General features: G+C 47.6%; 1 protein-coding gene across 1 annotated transcript in view; it reads left to right on the top strand.

The window, feature by feature from the left end:
• LOC114667670 (adenylate kinase isoenzyme 5-like) overlaps positions 1–19,973 on the top strand; it is a 37,313-nt gene extending 17,340 nt beyond the window's left edge. Inside the window, exons 4-13 of the mRNA XM_028823058.2 lie at positions 565–737; positions 3,695–3,808; positions 3,912–4,100; positions 7,629–7,719; positions 9,013–9,080; positions 10,257–10,299; positions 14,286–14,485; positions 14,561–14,683; positions 16,645–16,833; positions 19,826–19,973. Of these exons, the coding sequence (XP_028678891.2) occupies positions 565–737; positions 3,695–3,808; positions 3,912–4,100; positions 7,629–7,719; positions 9,013–9,080; positions 10,257–10,299; positions 14,286–14,485; positions 14,561–14,683; positions 16,645–16,833; positions 19,826–19,900 (1,265 nt within the window). The 3' untranslated portion in view covers positions 19,901–19,973. The remainder of the gene's footprint in view (positions 1–564; positions 738–3,694; positions 3,809–3,911; positions 4,101–7,628; positions 7,720–9,012; positions 9,081–10,256; positions 10,300–14,285; positions 14,486–14,560; positions 14,684–16,644; positions 16,834–19,825) is intronic.
• Positions 19,974–22,911: the final 2,938 nt, after the last annotated feature.

Raw genomic sequence — 22,911 nt, 5'->3', positions numbered from 1 at the left:
GTGCATTGCTGAGGCCACATATCAGAAGAGGAAGAACAGCAGTGCCAACTGCTGAGTGTGAAGCGCATTGCTGAAGCTACACACAAGAGGAAGAAGAACAGCAGCGCCATCTGTGGAGCATGAAGTGCCTCACTGAGGGGGCAACTGGCATTTAACACCATGCCGATCCAGGGCTGTCTTGACGTATGGGCACTGGCCGGGGGCCCACGATGTTTCTGATGCCTATTATGTTTCTGTTTTGCTATCAAAACAGGGTCCCCAGGGCACTATTTTGCCTGGGGTCCTATGATGCTGCTAAGATACCCCTGAGTAGGACCACCTAACTCAGCCTCACTCAAACATTCTTTTATGTAGCAATTCTCAAATCAAGCCTATAACATGTATGGGTTCATGCCAGGTGAGCAATAAGGGGGTGAATTGGCATCTGACACCCAGATGGATGGGCACACTGCACCTCTATCACACTAACTTATATAGTGCCTTTTCATAGTGGGCACTACATTAAAGCCCTAGTATTTGTGTAGGCCAAGGGCACGGCCTCTAACACCTTTGTTCTTCTTCCAGGAGGACCAGCCAGCGGGAAGGGCACTCAGAGCCTCAAGACGGCGGAGCGCTACGGCTTTATGTACATCTCCGTGGGGGAGGTCCTTCGGCAGAAGATGATACACAGCGCCTCGAGCAACCGGAAGTGGGGTCTCATTGCTAAAATCATCACCAACGGGGAACTGGCACCACAGGTCAGTCTCTGGGTGGCACTAGAGCACTTCCTGTAGAGGAAGCAATCACAAGTGGCTGGGCAGCATTCAAGGAAACTCGGAGGGGATCCAAAGATACTGCGTGATGTGGAGCACAGGGTGCGGGGGGCCGACGCTAAGGATGGGCTGACCACAGACGGGTAGGGGGTGGTGGGCGCAGAGCACAATGTAGGACGGACACAAGTGGAAGAATCCTGGTTTGGCTTCCTAGATAACTGACTCAACAAAATACGAGCTCACCGTGGCGACTGCTAGACATTCATGTAGGTGGGCAAACCCACAGAGCAGACGTCCATATATAAGCATCCACACAGCTCTGCCAACTGAAAGCCACTGATTGGCACAGTGTTTGGGTTTCTAAATCTTCATGCCTGTGTAATTTATGGGAATTCTGTTAGCTGCCAGCCTCATTGTTGCTTTGTTGAGCCTAAGGGGGCGGGGCCCGATGACGACTCGTCTGTGGGAGGGGCCTCAGCCTTTATAAGGACTGGCAGGCGTTGGCATCACGGCTGAGCCATTAGCTCATTTTTGGATTCTGTCTTACCCTTCTGGATTTTTGTCATTCCTTTCTTCGGATTTAGTGTTTCCCATTGCTCTCTGTCATGGACTGAATTGGGAAGGAGTTTTCATTCATGTTTCTTTTTCGCATTATAGATGCTTTCAGGGTCATAGTTTGCATTTGCTGTGGCACAATTTCATAGAATTGTCACGTTACGAGGGCAAATCACAAAGTAAAGGCAATTAGAAAATTACGCTGACGCAATATAACCCGTTTGCAATGGCTTATGGGTAGTTCAAAAACGCACTGCTCTAGTCGTCTAGAAGGTCAAATGAACTCAGACGCCCCGCTGCGGGATTCCACACCCTGACGAAATTCACTGCATCCTCGCCGATGGCTTGCTGCTCGTTTCAACGGCTGAATTCTTTGCCCATACGTGAAGACGACCCTGACGCAACCCTAATGGGCACAGTGTGAGATAACTAAAAAAAAACGGCACATTCTGAATGCCAGGGTCTCCCAGGCCCCCAAAGTGCATAAATCGCCCTCAACAGCACTCCCATAATGCCCTCTGGTTTCAGTTTAGAGCCCACCGTCTACTCCATAATGTCGTACGGTGCCAGTAGCACCACCATAGCTTGTGTGGGTCAGTTCAGACTGAAGCAGCAGGGGGGTTAGGGTCTCCAAAGAGCGCGACCCATCCCTTATTGAAGCAGCATGGACGGAGGAGCTGGGGTGACCTAAAGGTGACAAAGAGTGAGACCATTATGGTTGGAGAGTCAGACATTGGCAGCCAGTCACCTTAAGGGTCTGGGATGGCGACTATCCTGGTTATTCATTGGGCTAAAGTGGCGACTGGCAGTGACGGACCCTAAATCTGTGGACCCCTCTGCCTGACTAGACATCAGGCATTCGACGCTACACGACTGGTCACTTACAGCACATTGCCGGTCACTCAGTCCTTCTGAGATGGTAGTCAGTGAAGTGGCCCAAGCCCCTAAAACAACACCGAGGGGGTCTTTCCTTTTGCTGCCCTCCACTCCTACCTGACGACTTGCTGCTCGTTCCAACGGCTGAATTCGGGTCAACGATTCTCTGCGTGTTTTCTTTCTCGACTTCGATTGTTGGATAAGGCTTTGCAGTCTTGTTGACGTCCTGGTGTTCAACCTTTGCCTCCATCTTGTCCTGGTCCCTAGCACTCGGTGTCACTGTGGACCCCGCCGATCAGTACCTCGATATCCTTTCTGATTAATAATCTCATTTTAATATCATTAGGACTGTTTTCGGGGGCCAGGGGTTTTTACGGTTCCCCTCTCCCTTATTTACAAACTTTAGAGTTTGAAGCCTTTGAGTTTTGTGAGCCCTGCAGTCACCACAGCAGTTAAGATGGGCTCCACGCTCTCGTGACGATTAGGGACACGTACGGTTATGTGAATTGTGGTGGGACCACCCAAACCCAAAAATCAAGGGATGGCACCAAACTGAAGTCACCGTACGACATCTAGCTGGGCACTGGTCAGGTCAGGGTGTTGCCTCACCCACCACACGACGAAAGAGCTTGGGGTTCTCCCCCCCGGGTATTGACTATCTGCCACAGACAGGTGTTACGTGGGCAGCCCCTTGGCGCCTGGTCCTCAACGAGCCAGGTCACCCTCTGGTAATCGTGCCACATATCCCTCACACTGCAGGTCATGTGCCTCATTCGGGGCTCCGTGAGCAACACAAAAGTCAAACCAGTGCCACCCAAGGACCTCCAAAGACACACCAAAGGGGTCCAGTCTTCATCTCAGGTCCCCAGATAGCGTCCATGTCTCGCAGCCATATAGCAAACAAGGAAGCACTGGGCTTGACCAACTCAGCCTGGTCATTGACTCCAAGGTGGGTTAGCCGGCCCACTGTCCGACATGATGACCAAGCCCTCTCTCCCTCCTTGTTCAGCCCCAATACCCCAGCACTTGAGCCCCCACCCCATTTCACATTCTGGCCTTTAGAGCCCACTGAGGGGTCACTCTGCAAGTTCTAAGCTCTCGTCAGTGGTCTCTGTCATCACTCAGTCCCTTGACCTGCCCACCAAAATGCATAGCAGGACCTCCGCTGTCCCACGTGCTGCTGTCACTTATCGCTCAGTCGGGTTCTCCTTAATGCCCCATTAATGTGCCCACATTGTGATGCTCTCCAAGCAATGGCACCATTTAAGATGATAAAGCACAGCACCCCCCGGTGGCTCCGGTTCACTCACACTTCCAATCGATGGTGGTCTCTATAGGGTACCGTCCCTGTTCTGCCCCTGACAAATCCCTTATCGCGCGTACCCATCTCCAGAGGGAGTAGCTGGCAGGTTTTCACCCTCCTCAATTCTCTTGGGTGTTTTAGATGTTCTGGTGCCCCCTGAAAGCCTGGCAGTGCCTCCCCAATGGACTTTCATATTTCTCATTGCCAGGAGACAACCATCAATGAAATAAAGCAGCGGCTGATGCAAAACTCCGACGCCAAGGGCTTTGTCATCGATGGCTTTCCCAGAGACGTGGCACAGGCCATCTGCTTTGATGACCAGGTAGTAGGAGGGCATGGGGTCGGGTGTTCGGTTGGTGGCGGGCATTAACCAAGAGCGCACACGTGCCCACCATTGAGCCATTTCTCCCCTGTCCCTCTTGCAGATCTGCCAGCCGGACCTCGTCCTGTTCCTGTCGTGTGGCGCCTCAAAGCTTAAGGAGCGACTGGAGAAGCGAGAGCAGCAGGGCCGGCCTGACAACAACCCCAAGGCCATCGCCCGACGCTTGGCAACGTTCAAGCAGAATGCAATGCCCCTAGTGAGCTACTACCAGGACAAGGAGGTCATCGTCAAGGTGAGTGCCCGCTGGGGGAGTGTGGGGAGGCCAAGACAGTGGACCACGGGGTGCTGCTCCCACTACGCTACCCTCTGTGGTGGTGCATGTCACGCTGATGGCATTGGATTGGGCAGGAAAAAGTTCAAACAACGTTAAAAAAAGTTCAGAAGCTTCTAGAACAACCGCTGAGTCAAGTGTTAAAATGGAGGAACACACGAGGTGACAGAGATGGGGGGGCTCCAGGTGGGAGATGCCATTTCATTACCAGATTGTGACCCGCAGCAGAGTCACCCTGGCTAAAGCAAGGAAAGAAAAGGCCCCCAGGAGTGTCACCTGCCGGTCAGTGGGGCGTGGCCAAACATGACAACTCCTCCTCTTCCAGTGGTGTTCCTCCATTCTAAAGAGGGAAACCGAAAGCGCGGGAATAAACGTTCCACTCTCTTACTCGGTGTACCCGGAAAAACGGTCCTCATGGTGCCACGTGGTCCTTACTGCAATTGTCATGGCTCACCGTGGGTGCCGTCCATGGTCTGTTTTGTTTGGTTTGATTTGTTGCTTTGTTTCTGACCACAATGTCATATCCCGTTGTCTAGGAAGCTTTATTTTTTGTTGCTAGGGGGTGTGTCCTCTGGGGTCATGACCTCCCGAGGTTAAAAGGTCATCCGAGCTGCCGCTGACAAACCCCATTTTGTGCTTCTCTCTTATTTTTTGAGCTCCGGGTTTTCTGACTTTTACTGCGTCCTGAAGAATTTCACTTTTGATTCTCGTTTTGTTGCTTCCATTTTCTCGATCGCCCGATTCGGCTCACTTTTCTTCTTTCATCTTCTCACCCGTTTGTCGTCTCAAAATGACTCGGCTGGCTAACATAACGGCCTTGTGACTCTCTAGCTATTTTTGGTTGTTTTTCACGTTAACGTTGTTGTCCAGCCTTGCTGTCCTGCCGGTAGATGGCAGGTCTGGTCCACCAGGGGGCGTACTGCTGCCCAAACCCCAACAGAGACAGGCTTGAGTTCGAGACAACAAACTTTTATTCTTCAGTGGGAAAGCGTTTTCTGTTGCTCCCCACTTTAGAGCACAGTATAAAGCACCAAATCTAACGCAGTCGTCCTCTTTCTCTCTCAATTCTTCACTCCTCCTCCTCCTCCTCACCTGCTTTGCCCTCCAGCACCCGTCTCTGGCTCTCTGATTGGTGCTGTGGCCGCCCCAGTCGTTTCTCAACCTTCTTCCAGCTGCTCTTCAGGGTGTGGCAGCAGTGGTTCTTCCAAGGACCCAACTGCACCTGCAGCACCCCCTGGCGGCACCCACAGAGCAGAGCTCCTCCAAACTACAACTCCCAGCATGCCCTGTGGGGCTCCGTGGTGCTGTAGCAACCCAGGGAGGGCTGACTTCTAATGTTTCAGGGGGAGATAATGTCCTAAATACGGTCTTCTCCCTCGGTCTTTCCACCCAGTCCTGGCCGGGTAATGGCCCTGGCCATCCGTCACACGGGCCAAAAGGCAAAGGGGATAAAGAAAGAATCGGGAAGAGAAACTCAACTAGCAAACAAGCAAAAGGTCAGAAGAGGAGAAGACCAAACAAGAGCGCCTCAAAACCCAAACACGAGCAAGAATCGAAGATGGAGGAGCAAAGCATGACGTTCTTAACCCGAAAAACGAGGAGTTTATGTAACGGCACCGATTTATCCTTTTAAGAAAATTTCTATTAACTTGATCCCCGGTTGGCGCTGCCTTATAAAGCATCACGTTAGTGACGTCCCGACGAGTCACCATTGGGGTCACACCGCTAGTTAACGGCTCACAGCACTGCAGCAACAAACTGCATAAAATATCGAAGTCCTCAGGAAATTAAAAAACGAGATGGCGCTGCGGTCAACAAACTAACGAGAAACAAAGTGAAAAACGAGAGAAACTAAACACCACCAACGACCTGTCTGAGCTCGGTGGGCTTTCTCCACGACTAAACTGGGGCTTTGATACTCGAGGAAGTCGATCTCGAGGTTTAATTTTCTACCATTTTTCCTGAGAATCTTACAAAATGGCCTCACAGGAAGAGGATTTAAAAAAAAATGACGACGTTGGTGTCTGCAGTTGCCGAGGTAATTTTCCCACAATTCCCCGGGAATGTGTGATATCATCAGCGCGACCAGGTCAAAGGTCGTCACGCGCGTTTCTCGCTTCTCCGAGTTTGGATTGATTTACCACTTGGCGTGCGATTCTCTCCGGAAATTCTCCTTAGGGTTCCCCGACTTCTCTTCTGGCCTACGACTTTTGAGTTTGGTTTACCGTGTCGCTTCGTCTCACTGGGGTTGGCACCCTGCCCCAAGTTGCGATTTCACCTTCATCTGACCACTCGAATTAACCTCAGACACTGTCTTTCTTCCTTGGGTCGGCTCTGGTATGTTTGCTACCCTTGGTGAAGTTGCGAATTCGCCCCCAACCTGCATACATCTTCATACGTGAGTGGGGCATCATAGTTTTTTGGGCATAGCTACCCGTATATATAATTGAATGGTGTGGGGTATGTTTGAGGCCCCCCCCCCCCCTCGGTGTTTCAAGCGAGAAGATTAATTTACATTAGCGGTGAGAGAGGAGGAGCGCCCCCTGGTGTTTGTAACTCAAGGTCTGAGATCGTCAAAAATGGTAGGTGCCACCCAAAGATGACCACCACCTGGTTTGCCTCCATGCCAGGGCTGACCTACTCCAGCTGAGACAGAAACACACGAAATACAAAATGAAAAAAATAAAAATAGATGAAAACAAGAAATAAGCACAACACTGTTGTAAAAGAGGGGGCTCTGGGACCACCAGAAATGCGCAGGTTTAGCTAACAGAAAGCCGAGTGCAGGGGTCACGGTCACGTGACTGGTAGATGAGACACCGCTGAAGTCCAGAATTTTATATTTTATTTAACGTAACAAACAAACACGTAGGTAAACCAATCTCTGGGATTTGTTTCCTGCCTTGTGCCCCGTGTTGGCTGGGATTGGCACCAGCAGACCCCTGTGACCCTGTAGTTAGGATATAGCGGGTTGAATAATGGATGGATGGATGGATGGATGGAGGTAAACCAATATGGCGGAAAGAAGAAACCGCATCCGGTCGAGGGGTACGACCTTAGTAAACCTTCATACCACCGTGATGGCCTCCCTAGGAGCAAAATTGGATGAAACTGCTTGGACCCTTGCCAGCTTCCATCTGTGCCCCGTGTCCTCGCCCCTGTTGAACTTATTTTAAAGTGGCAAAGGGCAGGCATTCGCTGGGAATATGTGCTTTATGTTGATGTTGGCTTGCACTGGGTAAAGCTGTGCCCTGCGATGACCTGGCCACCCCCAACCTGGGCAGAGTTCTGCTTCGCGCCCAGGCCCCCCCCCCCCGCTTTTTGCTCACCACACCAATTTCAAACTGGGCCGAACGGGTGACTGGGACATTCATAACAGGGCAGAGGTCAGGCCGTAACAGACGGTCCGTTAGAAGCAAGTGGCAGGTTTTTCTTTGATGGGTTGGCACCACTATTTTAGACTCAGCATCCTTCATGCTTTGGTTTTAGCTGGACGCCAGCAGAGATGAAGAACAAGTTTTCCAGGACATCTGCGTCACTGTGGACCACAGGCTCTTCCCTGCCAAGGAACCAGCAGAAGGTGAGGATGACGAAACACGGGGATGGATTATGGACTGGGACGGTGGAGCACTGGCATACCCAGGGGCAATCAACAGTGACAGACAGATTATGTGCCAGTCACTACAGGCGCTAGTGTTAGATCGACCCGCTTTCAGACCTCAGCACTGCTACCACAACGGGACCAAAGCTCATACCGGTGACCCCCATTTTTTAGTCACACGACCGCGTGCCAACCTGGTGCAACGTAATAAGCTTGTGGCGCCCTGCCTTGCTACACCTTTTTGTTGAGGAGGGTCCCCCAGTGGGTGTTGGAGAGGGTGGCGCACAGGGAGGGTCCCTTGTTGAGTCTTCAGCATGTCAAAGAGCAGAAAGAGGGGGTGAGCAGGGTCCCCCAAAAACTGAAGGGTGTGGAGAGAATGGGGATTCCCACTGGATTAAAGCGGGGCGGTAAGGAAATGAGGGCACCTCAAAGAGCCCCCCCACCCCCTTGGATGAAGGTAGAACAAAGGCCTTTAACATCTGGTAATGGAAGTGCCAAACTGCTGCACCGTTTTAAACAAATTGGGTTTTCCGCTTCTTTGCCAGTTCTGGTATACCACACAACCCTAATGGGCACAGTGTGACATAACTGAAAAACTTAACTGTACCCCTCTAACCACCTATAAAAACAGCACATTCTGAACGCCAGGGGCTTGCAGGACCCCAAAGTCCATAAATCAACCGCACTCCCATAATGCCCTCTGGTTTCAGTATAAAACCCACCGTCTACTCCAGAACGTCGTGTGGTGCCAGTAGCACCACCATAGCCTGTCTTTGTCAGACCACGATCCATCCCTTATGAAGCAGCATGGCCGGAGAAGCTGGGGTGGCCTAAAGGGACAAAGAGCGAGACCATTACAGGTGGACGTCAGCTGACAGACTTCTTTGTTGCCAGCCGGTCACTTAAGGGTCTGGGATGGCGACTGTCCTGGTTATTCATCGGGCTAAAGAGGCGACTGGCAGTGACGGACCCCAAGTCTGTGGACCCCTCTGCCTGACTAGACATCAGGCATTCGACACTCCACGACTGGTCCTTCTAATGAGCGATTGAGATGGCCTGAGCCCGAAAAAACACTTGAGGGGGTCTTTCCTTTTGCTGCCCCCGACTCAAACCGGACATGCGGTTTCTTCTTAAGGAGCCCTCATGAGATGTGGGATGAGGTATTTGGGTCAGAGGGATTGACCAGTGCTGGACCATTAAAGCATCAGAAGCCAATCCCTGGGAGATGGTGGGCTTTGGAAGTCTGATCAGAGTCTATTCTGTGCATTTTAGGGGCCAGCGAGCCGGACCTCAGCATGATAGCGGAGAACGGCTCCGATTCAGACGAGATGGATGACGAGGTAAGGAATGCCAACGTTCACCCGCGTCACAAATCCCGTTTCCGTTGTATTCCTCTGATTAATATTCTCTATGGAGCTCAGACACCCCAACACCCAGGGGTGAGCTGATCTCATCTGCTAATCGCTTCCTGCGGACCCTCACAACTGGGTGGTCCAGCAGTTACTCTGTTCATCTGGGGTAATACACTAGCGGGGGGTGGTGGTCTGTTGACCGCTAATTGGCTAAGTAGCCTCAGGTTGGATGATATGAAGCCTTTGTGGAACACCCATGAAGTCACCACGGGCCCCCTAGACCCACGTGCACCCACCCCGGACTCGTGCCAGTGAGGGTCTCGTGGTAATAATGCTGAATACACCTGGTCTTCTTCATCCTACCCCCTCAGTCTTCATGGAATACCGAGAAAATTCCAAGTACCCCAAGTGAACCGGTCGAGGGTCTTCTCCTAGTGGGCTTGGCCTGGCATTTCTCTTGAGAGAGTGGTCTTCACTACACGTCCAGATCACATAATCTGCCTCCTCATAGTTGTTCTTTTTCTCAAAGGGGGGTGGTGGTGGGGGGTCCATTTTTTTGGATCACTCCATTTTATGGCCCACTCAGCCGTTAGCAATGACGGTCACTGGGGCTTCAACTCCACCACATCCATCAATCCATCCAACTGGTTATATCCTAACACAGGGTCACGGGGGTCTGCTGGAGCCAATCCCAGCCAGCACAAGGCAGGAACAAACCCCGGGCAGGGCGCCAGCCTACCGCATCTCTCCACCAATTACAATCCTGGGACAGGGAAACCAGCGGAGTGCAGAGTGGGCACTTGCAAGTCTGCCACATGGTGGCCCAATCACAGGTTGAGCTACTGTGGCCATTTTTCAGATTTCCGAGTTAAAGGGTGGGATAGTGAGGAGGGATGACCTTAAGTAGACCCTAACTAGGATTTGGGATTTACAGGAATGGAGACAAATGTTGCCCTGCGACAGACTGGCACCCTGTGCAGCGGTTGATCCTGCCTTGTGTCTGATGGTTGCTAGGATCGGCTGCAGCTTCCCCGCGTCTCTACTCAGGATTAGCGGGTTTGCAAGATGGATGGCTGGAAACATTTTTGCATTGGACAAAAAAAAAAAAAAAAAAAAAAATAATGTGAATGATCCCACCGTATGTCTGCACTCCTCTGCTTACAGGCCGAACACGACTGCATGACGTGCCCACCAGAAACCGCCGAAGGTAAGTCTGTCAAATTCTATTTAATGGTGGGCTGGAAACGACAGATGGGGGAGAGAGACCCCCAGGAAGAAAAAATGTGACCAATCAATCCATAAAGATAAAAAGGGGGTGTGGGGGAATATTCCTGAAAAACTCCATGGATATGGAAATTCCAAAACGGAATTACAAAAGTGGTCTAAAACTGAGAAAACGGTGCAGCAGGACAGCGGCACAGTGGTTAGCGCTGCTGCCTGCCAACTTCACAGTTCAGTCCACGCTTATGTGGTAGTGGGGCTAGGAATCCTCTGTGGACACGGGTTCAATCTCGGCCTGCTTGGCATACGTTGCCGCCTTACAGCCCCAGGACCCTCAGTTTGTTTGTTAAGAGTTGCACCCGGACACTTCAGCAGACCTGGGATCAGTTTCAGCCCGGGCACAGAAGGTGGTTGTTGTTGTCGTCTCACAACTCTAGAAACGGCCACTCATTTCCACCTTAAGTGTTGTGTAAGAAGTACCTCACAGTTCAATGGACGGCAGTAGTCGACCAGACGGCGAGCGAACGCACAGCATGGTGGGCACCGCGCACTTCAGCGAGGTCTTTGTACATATTGCACTGTGGGTAAGGATGCTGCCTCACAACTCTGCAGACCCGCGTTCAATCCCAGCCCACCTACTATAGGAGTAGCACAGCGGTCAGCGTTGCTGCTTCCCAGCTCCAGGACCCTCGATTCAGGTTCACCCTATGTGTCGTCAGTGTAGCCCACCGGTTAGAGCTGAGCCCACTTTGTGTGGCTCAGTCTCGGTTTGGTGTTTGTTTAAAGTGGCACGGTGGGTCGAGGTCCTGCCTCATATCTGTGGTGACCTGGGCTCAATCTCGGCCCAGTGGTCCGAGTGTTGCTGCTTCATAGCTCCAAAACCCTCTAATCGGGCCCACCCTATGTCTTGTCTGCATAGCCCAGCGGTGAGAGTTGCTCCCTGAACAATACAGGGGTCTTGGGGTGGGCTTCATCCCAGTTGCTGTATATGTAGAGTAACTCAACGGTTTACTTTGCCACCTCACAGGTCCATGGACCCGGGTTCGATCTTTGCCCGGTGGCACAGTGCTTTGAGATGCTGCCCCACAGCCTCCCGGGTTCAGCACGTTCTCTCAGTACCCGTAGGACTTTATTCTGGGTATTCTGCTTTTTTTTTTCTTTTCTTTTTTTACTTCCTGCATGCCAGTGACGAGCCCACTGGGTTATAAATTGGTTGGCACAAAGTCGGCCCAGTGGGAGTGAGTGTGGCCTGTAAATGACTGACGTCTCACCCTCAGCTGATGTATTTTGCTTCTTTGTGACTCCATTAACAAATGAGCGGGTCCAGAAGATGGACGGAGGGGCAAGGGTACGAATTTTTTATAAAAAGAGTAGCTGAGAAACGGTGATGGCCTCAAATGTACACAATGCCAAGGTGATTGGCACACAATCCCTGCATTTGAATTTTTTGTTGATGAAATCTCCTAGCATACAGTGGCATGAATGGAAGAGGGTGTTGTGCCCTGCAAAGGATTGTCATCCTACCCAGGGTTGGTTCTGGCATTGTTGCCTGTTGCTGCCAGTTTGGATGAACACCACTGAAACCCCATGACTCTGAATAAAAACTCTTTACCTCCATAAATTAGTGTAAACGTAGACACTGCAGTGGCAGCTCTCACTTCACTACCCACAGATCTTTGCAGTGCCAGGCACTAATGCCCACCAGTAGGGGCCAACAGCTTCATTTGAACATCCAAGACAACGAAAGTTAAATCGGCAGAAGTGGAGAAGCAAAGTGGCACAACAGTCTGTGCTGCTGCCTTATAGCTCATGGGACCCGAGGTCAAGTCCCGCTCTCGCTGTGTGGAGTGTCCTTCAATTACTCTCACATTTACTAAAATTGCAATTTCTTCATTTTATGGTCCCACGGGGCTAAAGAACGAAAAACCTGGATGTGATGCCAGGACTTACTCAGTGCATGCAGACTGCGCACCACCACTAACAACTGAAAATCGACCCCCAATATTCCAGGAGCCATGAGGCAGCAACCCCCTAACCACTGTGCCTGCCCACACCTATGGCTTTTGAAGTTCAAAATCAGGTCGATCCGAGAAGGCTGTGGCATTTAGTGAATTCGCCTCCAAAGCCAAGTGCGACTGCTGCAGCGTCATGTCGCCCAAAATGGCACGCTTAGATCATTTTAGAAAAGGTCACTTGGTAAGAACAAAGGATGGAGCGTCCAGCCATAGGTGTGCGTGCGTGCCGAAATGTCACCGGGTGGGATGAGAAGGAAGGGGCGGGGCTTTGCGTTTAAACTCCACCCTCCCTGCTGAGCAGCAGTCACTGCTGGAGAGAGAGAGAGAGAGAGAGAAAGAGAGAAGGCGAGAACGAGAGCGAACTTGCCATCAGAGACTCATCACGGACCATCCTGCTCAGACTGAACTGCGAGAAACTCCTAAAGGAGAGCACGTCCTTCTCTCGCCACACTTTGGGGATTTGGTGTTTAAACATATGACCAAAAAAAAAAAAAAAAAAGCACGCCCGGAGACGTTTAGTTTACAACTGTAACTCCGTCCTGGCGCCCCCCTGTGGCTACACTGGTATCTGTTCCAATCAACTTCGCAACCAGCAAGTCAGTTTATGTCTACTTCAACTCACTTCTTTACTGCGCCTATCGCTTATTCAGCATTCCAGAAGGATGTTTACATTTATTAGACATTTTTTCTCCCCATATTGTATCCTAATAATGTCAATTAACAACAAGCACAGCAAATATGGCGGGTGGGCGGGTTGCAAACACCACCAAAGGCAGCAGCTACTTCAGCGTTGGACCCATAAACGGGCTCATCCAGGTGTCTGTTTATCTGGCCAGTTACCATGTCTCTGTCATTCTGACAAATAGCACATCACAAACATTTGTAGTAGTCAAATGCATTGCATTTGTCATTCCAACAGATGGTACATCACAGACATGATCACTGCTTTTATAAATCCCATACCAAATGTCATAACAAAGACATATGCATTGCATTTGTCATTTCAGCAGACGGCACATCACAGACATGATCACTGCTTTTACAAATCCCATACCAAATGTCATAACAAAGACATATGCATTGCATTTGTCATTTCAGCAGACGGCACATCACAGACATGATCACTGCTTTTACAAATCCCATACCAAATGTCAGATAACAGACATATATGCATTTCATGTCATTCCAACAGATGGCACATCACAGACATGATCACTGCTTTTACAAATCCCATATCAAATGTCAGATAACAGACATATGCATTGTACTTATTTCAACAGATGGTGCATCACAACCATTTGTGGTAATGCATTTAATTATTACAGAGGTATGTGATGTGCCATCTGCTGGAATGACAAGTGAAAGGCATTTTATTCCTACATGATTTTCAAAGTACATTTCAGTAGAGAGTGCACTGCAAACCTTAATGCTGAGGTTTAGGTTGATTAATTCATTTTCAGCCCATCTTAGACAGGTAGTACAACTACTTAGGAAATAAGGGAGTAACTAATCAGAACAGACCCAACGGGGAAGTGTGTGTGTGTGTGTGTTTTGGGGGAGAGTAAGAGACTCCCGGCCCGAGTGTATTGTCGTTTATTGTAATAAATCTATCTAGCTATCTAATGTAGCCCAGCCGTAAATCACATAAACAGCATTTCTTGTCTCAACCTTGCCAGCTTTAGGGGGATTGCTGAGAAAACCTCCCATAGGCCCTTGAAGAATGTGCAAACTCCACAAAGAGAACAAGTCTGGGATTCAAAGTCAACACATAGGGTGCCAGGGAGAAGCAATGCTGGATGGGCACGGGCACACCAGCACTTCAGGCTCACAGACGGATGCGGGTCACACACGTTTAGCATTTTGAAGTAAAACGCAGGCATCCAACCAACTGGGATTTGCACCCAGTCCTAACCTCTGTCACAATGCCGCCCCCATGTTAAATTCTTTCTTTTCACAGATAAGTTGCATCGGACTCACGTTATATTCATGTTTGGTGGTCCCGGCTCTGGAAAGAACACTCAATGCCAGCAGATCGCGGCCAGATATGGATACCTGCACTTGTCTGTGGGCGAGCTGTTGAAGCTGGAGGTGGCCAGCAGGTCTCCAACAGGGCAGCAAATCAAGGAGCTCATGGAGAGGGGGGACACGGTGTCAAAGGTGAGCCAGGGAGTGCCAACTTTATCCTCCCGGGAATGAAGGCGGGCACTGCTTCATAACGTCTGGTCTTTACAGGAAATTGTTGTGGCGCAGCTGCGAGACACCATGCTCAGGAGTTTGCCATCCGCCAAAGGGTTCGTGATCAGCGGCTTTCCTACTGATGAGGACGATGGCCAGAATGAAGAATTCGAAAAGGTGGTGAGTTTTGGGCTCAAGATGAAAATCTCGTTTAAGACGCGTGGAGAAAATCCAGCCTGAAAAAAAGAGAATCATAGGCAGCCCTCCCCACTTTAACAGGGGGGCCCGCAACTTGTTGGAAATCGAGGGCATTGGGATGACAGAGTTGAACAACCAGGCATGCCAGCATAATGGCAGCAGTCAGGAGTTACAATATCAGACCACCAGGGGTTTGGAAGGGACCACTGTTTGCATACCTTACGAAAATGACAAGTGTCTCTATATCTGTGTGTCCATCTGGATGTCATGTCTCCAGCACTCCAACAGATGGTACATCATAAACATTAACACTGCTTTTACAAATCCCATATCAAAAATGGCATATAATATATAGTAAGGGCAGAGACTTAAATATGGCATTTGTCATTTTCACAGGTGGCACATCACAAACACTAACACTGCTTTTATGAATAGCATACCAAGTGGCATATAACAGAGACATAAACATTGCATTTCTCACTCCAACACATAGCTCATCACAAACACTTGTAGCAGTAAAATCGAGTGAATTTCTCACTGCAACAGATGGCACATCACAAAGATTAACACTGCCTTTACAAATCCCATATCAAATAGCATTTATGAGACATATGCATTGCATTTGTCACTCCAACAGATGGCACATAAATATGAATGCTGCTTTTACAAATCCTATACCAAATAGCATATAACGGAGACAAACATTGAATTTCTCACTCCAACAGATGGCACATCACAAACACTAATACTGCTTTTACAAATACCATACCAAATCGCGTATGTGACACAGGTATTGCATTTGCCACTCCAACAGATGGCACATCACAACCACTAACACTGCTTTTATGAATAGCATACCAAATGGCAAATGAGACATATGTATTACATTTGTCATTCCAACAGATAACACATCAAACATTTGTAACAGAAAGATGCACTGCATTTGTCATTCCAACAGATGGTGCATAACTAATGTGAACGCTGCTTTTACAAATCCCATACCAAATGGTATATAACAAGACATAAATGTTAAATTTCTCACAATAACAGATGTCACAACACAAACACTTGGAGTGGCAAATGAAATGCATCTTCCTTCTACAACAGATGGCACAAACACGAATATTGTTTTTACAAATCCCATACCAAATGGTATATAACAAGACATAAATGTTAAATTTCTCACTATAACAGATGTCACAACACAAACACTTGTAGAAGATGCATTTCATTTGCCACTCCAACAGATGGTGCATAACAAATGTGAACGCTGCTTTTACAAATCCCATACCAAATGGTATATAACAAGACATAAATGTTAAATTTCTCACTCCAACAGATGTCAACGCAAACACTTGTAGAAGGAAGATGCATTTCATTTGCCACTCCAACACATGACACAAACACGAATACTGCTTTTACAAATACCATACCAAATGGCATATGAGACATAGGTATTACATTTTTATCATTCCAAAAGATGGCGCCTCACAAACATTCCTAGTAATGAATTTTATTGCTACAAATGTTTGTGATGTGCCATCTGTTAGAACGACAAATGCAATGCATTTTATTACCTCATGCACTTATAAAGTACATTCCAATAGAGGATGCACTGCAAACTTTAATGTGGAGGTCTGTGCTGATTACTGTTAGTTTCATAAATGACCACCGCTGAGCCATTCACATGCCATCTCTGTAACACATGATAAAAACTATGAAGGAACAGGCGGGGGTGTTATCATTTAACAAAATCTTTAAAATGGCACACAAATTACACGCCACCCTAAGCAATGTCCCAATTACTCACTCATTCTTGAAGGACACAACCTAAAATGAACCTGAGCACTGAGGCAGAAGCGAGGACCCCCACTGTGTGACTGCGTCTTTAGAGGGTCTGCAATACTCATACAAATCCTTTTTTGTGTGTGTGTGTGTGGCAGGTAACAAGTCCTGAAGTGGTGCTGCTGCTTGAGTGCTCGTCAGAGACCATGGCAGACAGACTCTACATTCAAAGTCTTGTCAGCCTGCACCACCGAGATGAAGCCTCCATCAGGATGAAAACAGAGGCCTGCAAGAAAACGCTGGAACCCACCATTGCCGCTTATGAGAAGAGAGGACTTGTGCACCGGGTAATCAGTTTTTGTCAGAATTAACACAAACGGACATTAACATTCATGTATACTTTGGTGACAGATTTTATGCAGCTACTATGACAAAAGATTTTGACACTCACAGTTCGGGGGTTTCAGTTCACATCTCATCCTGGTCGCTCTGTGGGCTCTGCAAGTTCTTTCCATGTCCGTCATGCGGATGAAATCTGCACGCGTCCCAGAAGGTGAAGCAGCTGCTGGCCAAACTCGGCCCAGGAGTGAGTGGGGGCAGAGAGTCCACAGGATGACAGCCTCACTTAAACACTGGGGTGCCCAGTTAACACTGGAGCCATCTCCCTCAGAGCTACTCCGCTGTGTCCTTACTTTTCTCAGACTCCCAAGTTTCGTTTGTGTATTTCTGTTAAGACCCTTCCAAAAATGTAAAAGTGGCAGCAACACCGTCAGCGTAATACAAACAAAAATTAAAAGAGCTGTTGGCGGAAAATTACAAAAGACACAGAAATAAGAGCAGAAAGAACCAAAGTGCTCCATCACACCGTCAGCTGAAGCAACAGGGGCCAACAGCAACGAGGGCACAGTGCCAATGGGACTTTCAGTGCCACCTTACTGCTTTGTCACTGCCCAGGTTAATCAGACAGCCAAACTGCAGCAAAGGGGGCACCCAAAACATAGGACATGCAGCTCAGAAGCCTACAACTCTGAGCGTATCTTTTATGCCAAGGACTACCACTTGGGGGGCGGGGGCTTGTGTGAGGTAAACTCAGTTCCCAAAGTCACTCTGGAATGCCCAGGAGATTCCCTGGGAAGGGAGAAAGTCCCGTCCATCCAAAACTTGGAGCCATCACCCCCTTATACCAGCTGGTGTTTTTGGTATTATTGTATGGGCCATATCTGTTAACAGAAGGTGGGTGGGGGGGATTGTGTTAATACAAGGGTCCTACAAAGTGCTGAGTGCACAGCATTACTGCAGCAATTGGACCGTTTGTCACCACAATGTGTCTAATCAGAGTAAGAGCTCGCCACAAAACTCTTCAATATGCTGATATTGGGTTTTAGGGGGCCCAGCCCTTCACTTCCATCATTCTGATAGAACTGCACCTCGGGGTGACTTTCTCTGAGGCAACAAGTGGCCTGTCACTAAAGTAGCCAATGCCACTACTACTGGCAGAGCACAACCCATCACCATTTTGTTATACTTTGTTGCAGAATAAAGGCAACACAATTGTTTTCAAATTAAACAATAATAATTCTTTACATTTATATAGCGCCTTATCTCACTACTCAAAGCACTTTACATAGCAAGTGGGGAGCCACCACTAATGTGCAGCACCCACCTGGATGATGTGACGATAGCGGTTTTTGCACCAGTCCGCTCACCACACATGACCTGTTAGGTGGTGAGAGAGACAGTCAGTTAAAGGCAGGAGATGATCAGGGGTCCAGAATGACCAGGCCGTGGTGGGCAATGTAGCCAGGACATCAGGATACACCCTACTGTTTATGAAGGATGCCCAGGGATCTTTAATGACCACAGTGTGTCAGGACGCCAGTTTTACGTCCCATCTGAAGAATGGTGGTGCCCCCCCCTTGCAATGGGGTATTGGGATGCACATTCAGACCACAGGGTAAGTGGCCCCCTGCTGTTCTCACAATGGCAACCCAGGCTTTTCCTAGATTGGGGTGTCGAACTCCAGTCCTGGAGGGCCTGGGTGGCTGCAGGTTTTCATTCTAACCATCTTCTTAATTAGTGACCAGTTTTTTCTGCTAATTACTTCTTTTAATTAACTTGACTCAGGTCCCTTAGTTGTTTCTTGATCCTTAATTAGCGGCCAAACAATAACGAGACCCGAAACAAGCGGCCACATGACCAGCTCTCACCTGTGCCCATCACACAGAATCTAAAAATAGAGAAAGGTGGAGGTCTCAGTAAGGCTGATCTCTCAGGTCATCAAAACATCTTGATGGTGTTCTTAGAAAAAAACAGAAAATCATCAGTTTTGGAAATGTCTGCTGTGGCAGAATAAATAATTAAATAACGGGTTTAATTAACTTGGCTTCTCATTAAGAAAGTGGTTGGAGTTTGAAGCCCCAGGTTAAGCGTGTAATCTTTTGGCTCGTTTCACATCTCATTTCTGTTGGGCTGTCATTTAATGAGGAAATTAATCAATTCAGAGGACTGAATCCTTCTAACAGGACTATGGAAATGAAGGGAAAAAAGTGAATTAGCAGTGAAAACTGATTAGGGAAAGAGTTAGAATGAAAATCTACAGCCACTGCAGCCCACCAGGCCTGGAGTTTGACACCCGTGTCCTAGATGGTCTCCCATCCAAGTACTGGCCAGGATTACCTTCAGGTGGATGACCTCTTCTGAAGTGCTGAATATAAAGAACAAGTGGCAGGACTGCATGACATCCCAGAACAACATTTATAACAATAAGCTACTATTTTTTAATAAAGTTTAGAAATTTGTTTAAAATGATTAAGCATACAAAACTTCATTTATGTCTCATCACTTCAGGAGCATCAATCACTCACACAGAGTCATTAATAAGATGCCTTATTATTGATAACTTACAAGGCACCAGTAAAGCAGCAAATCCTCCTGGCACGCCACAATACCGTCACTCTGGAATGGCCAGGGGTGGCCCAAGTGACACACATTTCTCTTACTGGTGCAAATGTCAGAATAAGATCTGCAAATCCTTCAAATTCTCAGGTCACGCGAGCTCTGAACGTGGCGCGCTACACACAGCTCAATGGCCACTTCATGCAGTGTGAAGGCCAAAGGAAGTCTAACGTGCGACAGAATATGAATGACGGGTATTTACATGTATTTTTTTTTTTTTGTCATAACCTTAAATCCTACAGGTTTGTAAAAAGCCAAAGCAGATGCGATTTTAATAAATTACAGAATATGAAATGGAGGCATAGCATGCTACAGGCAGACATTTGACTTCTACCAAGCTATCCTGTCTCATCACATCTAACCGGATGCCGTTTGTGATTGCAGGTGTGTGCAGAGGGAACCCCAGAAGAAACGTTCAAACAGGTGTGCGCAGTTCTGGACACAAGCCGGTCATTTTAGACGCAGTGGATGATTAGGTTGCTCATTCTGTAATTTGGAGTTCCCAAGTGAAATAAAATGAAATCTGCTCAAATGTCCACAGTGGTACTTCAAGAGTGACTCCAAAGTGCTCTCTAGGAATGGGGTGCAGGGTAGTGCGAAGACATTAAACTCACATGAACAATTACTTACAGTGCCCTCCATCATGTTTGGGACAAAGGCCCTTTCACTCCAACAATTCAGACTTTGTGATTAAAGTGCACACTGCAGACTTTAAGGGGATCTGCTGACATTTCAGTCACACGACACTTTTTAGACGTGTGTTCAGGGCAACAATTGGTGTCAGAGGTATTTGTGATTCCTCAGGTGGGTTTTATGGCTTCATTAAGACACCACAGCCTGCTTCTACCCTTTGGAGCCATCGTTCAATATGGAGGCACAAGCTGTGTCAGTGATAGTCAAAAGAAGCCATCATGAAGCTGAAAAACAAGAATAAACCCACTGGAGACACCAGAAAAATGTAAAGATGACTGAACTCGACTATCTAATATCATGAAGAAGAACGAACACACTGGTGGGCTCAGTAAACACAAAGGGTCTGCTAATCCAAGGAAGACCTCTACTGCTGATGACAGAAGAATCCTCACTATGGTCAAGAAAAAGCCCTAAATGCCTGTGTGACAGACCAGAAACAGTGTTCTGGGGGGCCGATGTGCGTGTGTTAGAGACGACGATCAGCTGAAGACAGATATGAAGAGGCCACCCTGCAAAATGTAAACCATTAGTTAGCCACAAAAACAGGACGACCAGATTACAAAGAGCCTGCAGAATTCTGGGAAAAGATCTTGTGGGCAGATAGACAAAGATGAACCTCATCAGAGTGATGGAAGGAGCAAAGCACGGAGACAAGGAACTGGCCAAAATCCCAAAGCAAACCACCTCATCTGTTAAACATGGTGATGGGGGGTGTTATGGCTGCCACACTTCTCTTCATTGGTGATGGAACTGCTGATGGCCGTGGCACAGTGAATTCGGAGGTGAACAGGAACATCTCATCTGTTCAAGTTGCGGTCAATGCCTCCAAACTGACTGGACAGCACTTCATTTTACAAGATAATGAGCCAAACACACTGCTGATCTCACACAATAGTTTAACATAGCTAAAAAACATAAAATTCTCGAATGGCCAAGCCATTCACCCAATTTCAGATTTATTACACAGGCCCACCATATGCTGAACAGAAAACCTAAGGGGCCAAAGCCCCCAAAACAAGCAGAAGCTGAAGCTGGCTGAATGAAAGGCTTGGCAGAGGATCACCAGAGAAGACCCCCAGCACCTGCTGATGTTCACGAATTGCAAATTTCAAGCAGTCATTGCATGCGAGGGACAAGTCCCAACTATGACAGCTTTAATAGACCTGCCATGGCTGTGTCCCAAACATTATGGTGCTCTGAAATGAGGGGTCCATGGTGTGACAGAAATGTCTGCAAAACCCCTTAAATGGAAGTCTGCAGTGTGCACTTCAATCACACTGTCTGAATGGTCTGATTTGTAATTGTAAAGTATGGAGCAGCTTGGGGGGGTTGGGGGGAATCAAGGAAAACTGTGGCTGTGACTGCATGTAGGACCCTTTAAGTAAGAAGCATCAAGACACTCATTCTCAGCGAGGGGATTCAGTCTCATCTGAACACTGCCACCATGATTCCGACACTTGTGCCGAGCCACTTTAGATATCACGTGCACACAAGTCACGAGTCCTCATCATGCAAACTGCACACACGTTAGACAGAAAACACAACATGGATATTTTAAACCTAAAGTCTTAGATTTTTTTTTTCTTTTTTTTATTAAAAAAATGGTGGGATCCTCTTCCCATGGTGACTAAGTCATGCTTTATAAAAACATGAGTGGTTGATAGTGATCATTCAATAGAAGAACACAAATTACAAAGCACAAGAGAACTGTCAGTACTTTTCCTCAGAAATCATTGGTTAAGTCCAAAGGAGAAAAAATTAAGCAAACATGACATCCAAATTCAAATGTGCACAACATTTAGCAAAACTCAACATGGCTCCACAACATACAAGTTAAAATATATATTGGAAATATTAGCAGTAGGCAGTTGTCAAAGACAGAAACCACCAATTATCTCCAAACCATTTTGGGAACCAGTGATTTTTTTTTGTTTTTAAATCGATTTTTGTTTTAATACCACAGGATTTGTTATTTTGCCTCTCCCTTAACAACTCTGTGAACCAAATGACTTTTACATATTCAACCTGAAGAATGACGCAAAAGTGAAAAGGAGTACAGAAGAATAGGAAAAAAAACACACACCTCTAAAATGCAAACTGCACCCAATGATCAAGGTCAGCCTGTTCTTGCAGGTCAGCTTTTCACAACCCCATTAAGGTTCTGTCTGGATACTCACAAATGAATACCACCAATGCCAGCCTGCCAAAGGACACAAAGCAGGTAAACAAAGGCCATGAGAACATGGTGGAGTGGAGAACACCACTTGTGCGTAAAGAAACTGTAGAATATGAATTTTTGTCCAGTTATTTATATAATAAACTTCAATTCTTCTAAACATAAAACTCTCCAACAGTTAAGAAAGTCAGTCATGGCAGTACAGAATTCAAATATGGAAGTCAAAATAGGAACAGTCAACCTACTTGTAAGAACTGCACATTAAAAGCAGCAACATCTCCCCAAACTAAACATCATTGTACCCAATCATTACACTATAAAAATATAGAAGTTGTTGGAACAAGTGGGTCTAAGAATGTTATGTTAATTAAAAAAAAAATGTAACACACACTCCTGGTCTTTGGAAATGTTCTCATTCCTTGGAGATACCAGAAAATACAAATACCTAACAGAGGGCTCAAAAATATTTTGGTTCTTAACGGGGGCTTGGAAGGTTTAAGAATAAAAATGTTACTGACTGCACACTTCCGCCTCACTGAGTAATTTGCACTTGCCTATTTACCACCTGCAAAACCCACCCAAGTACAGAAGTCAGTCCTGG

Source organism: Erpetoichthys calabaricus, chromosome 17 (genome assembly GCF_900747795.2).
Source record: "Erpetoichthys calabaricus chromosome 17, fErpCal1.3, whole genome shotgun sequence".
In the NCBI taxonomy this organism is placed as follows: domain Eukaryota; kingdom Metazoa; phylum Chordata; class Cladistia; order Polypteriformes; family Polypteridae; genus Erpetoichthys; species Erpetoichthys calabaricus.
This window is presented reverse-complemented; position numbering and strand designations above follow the sequence as displayed.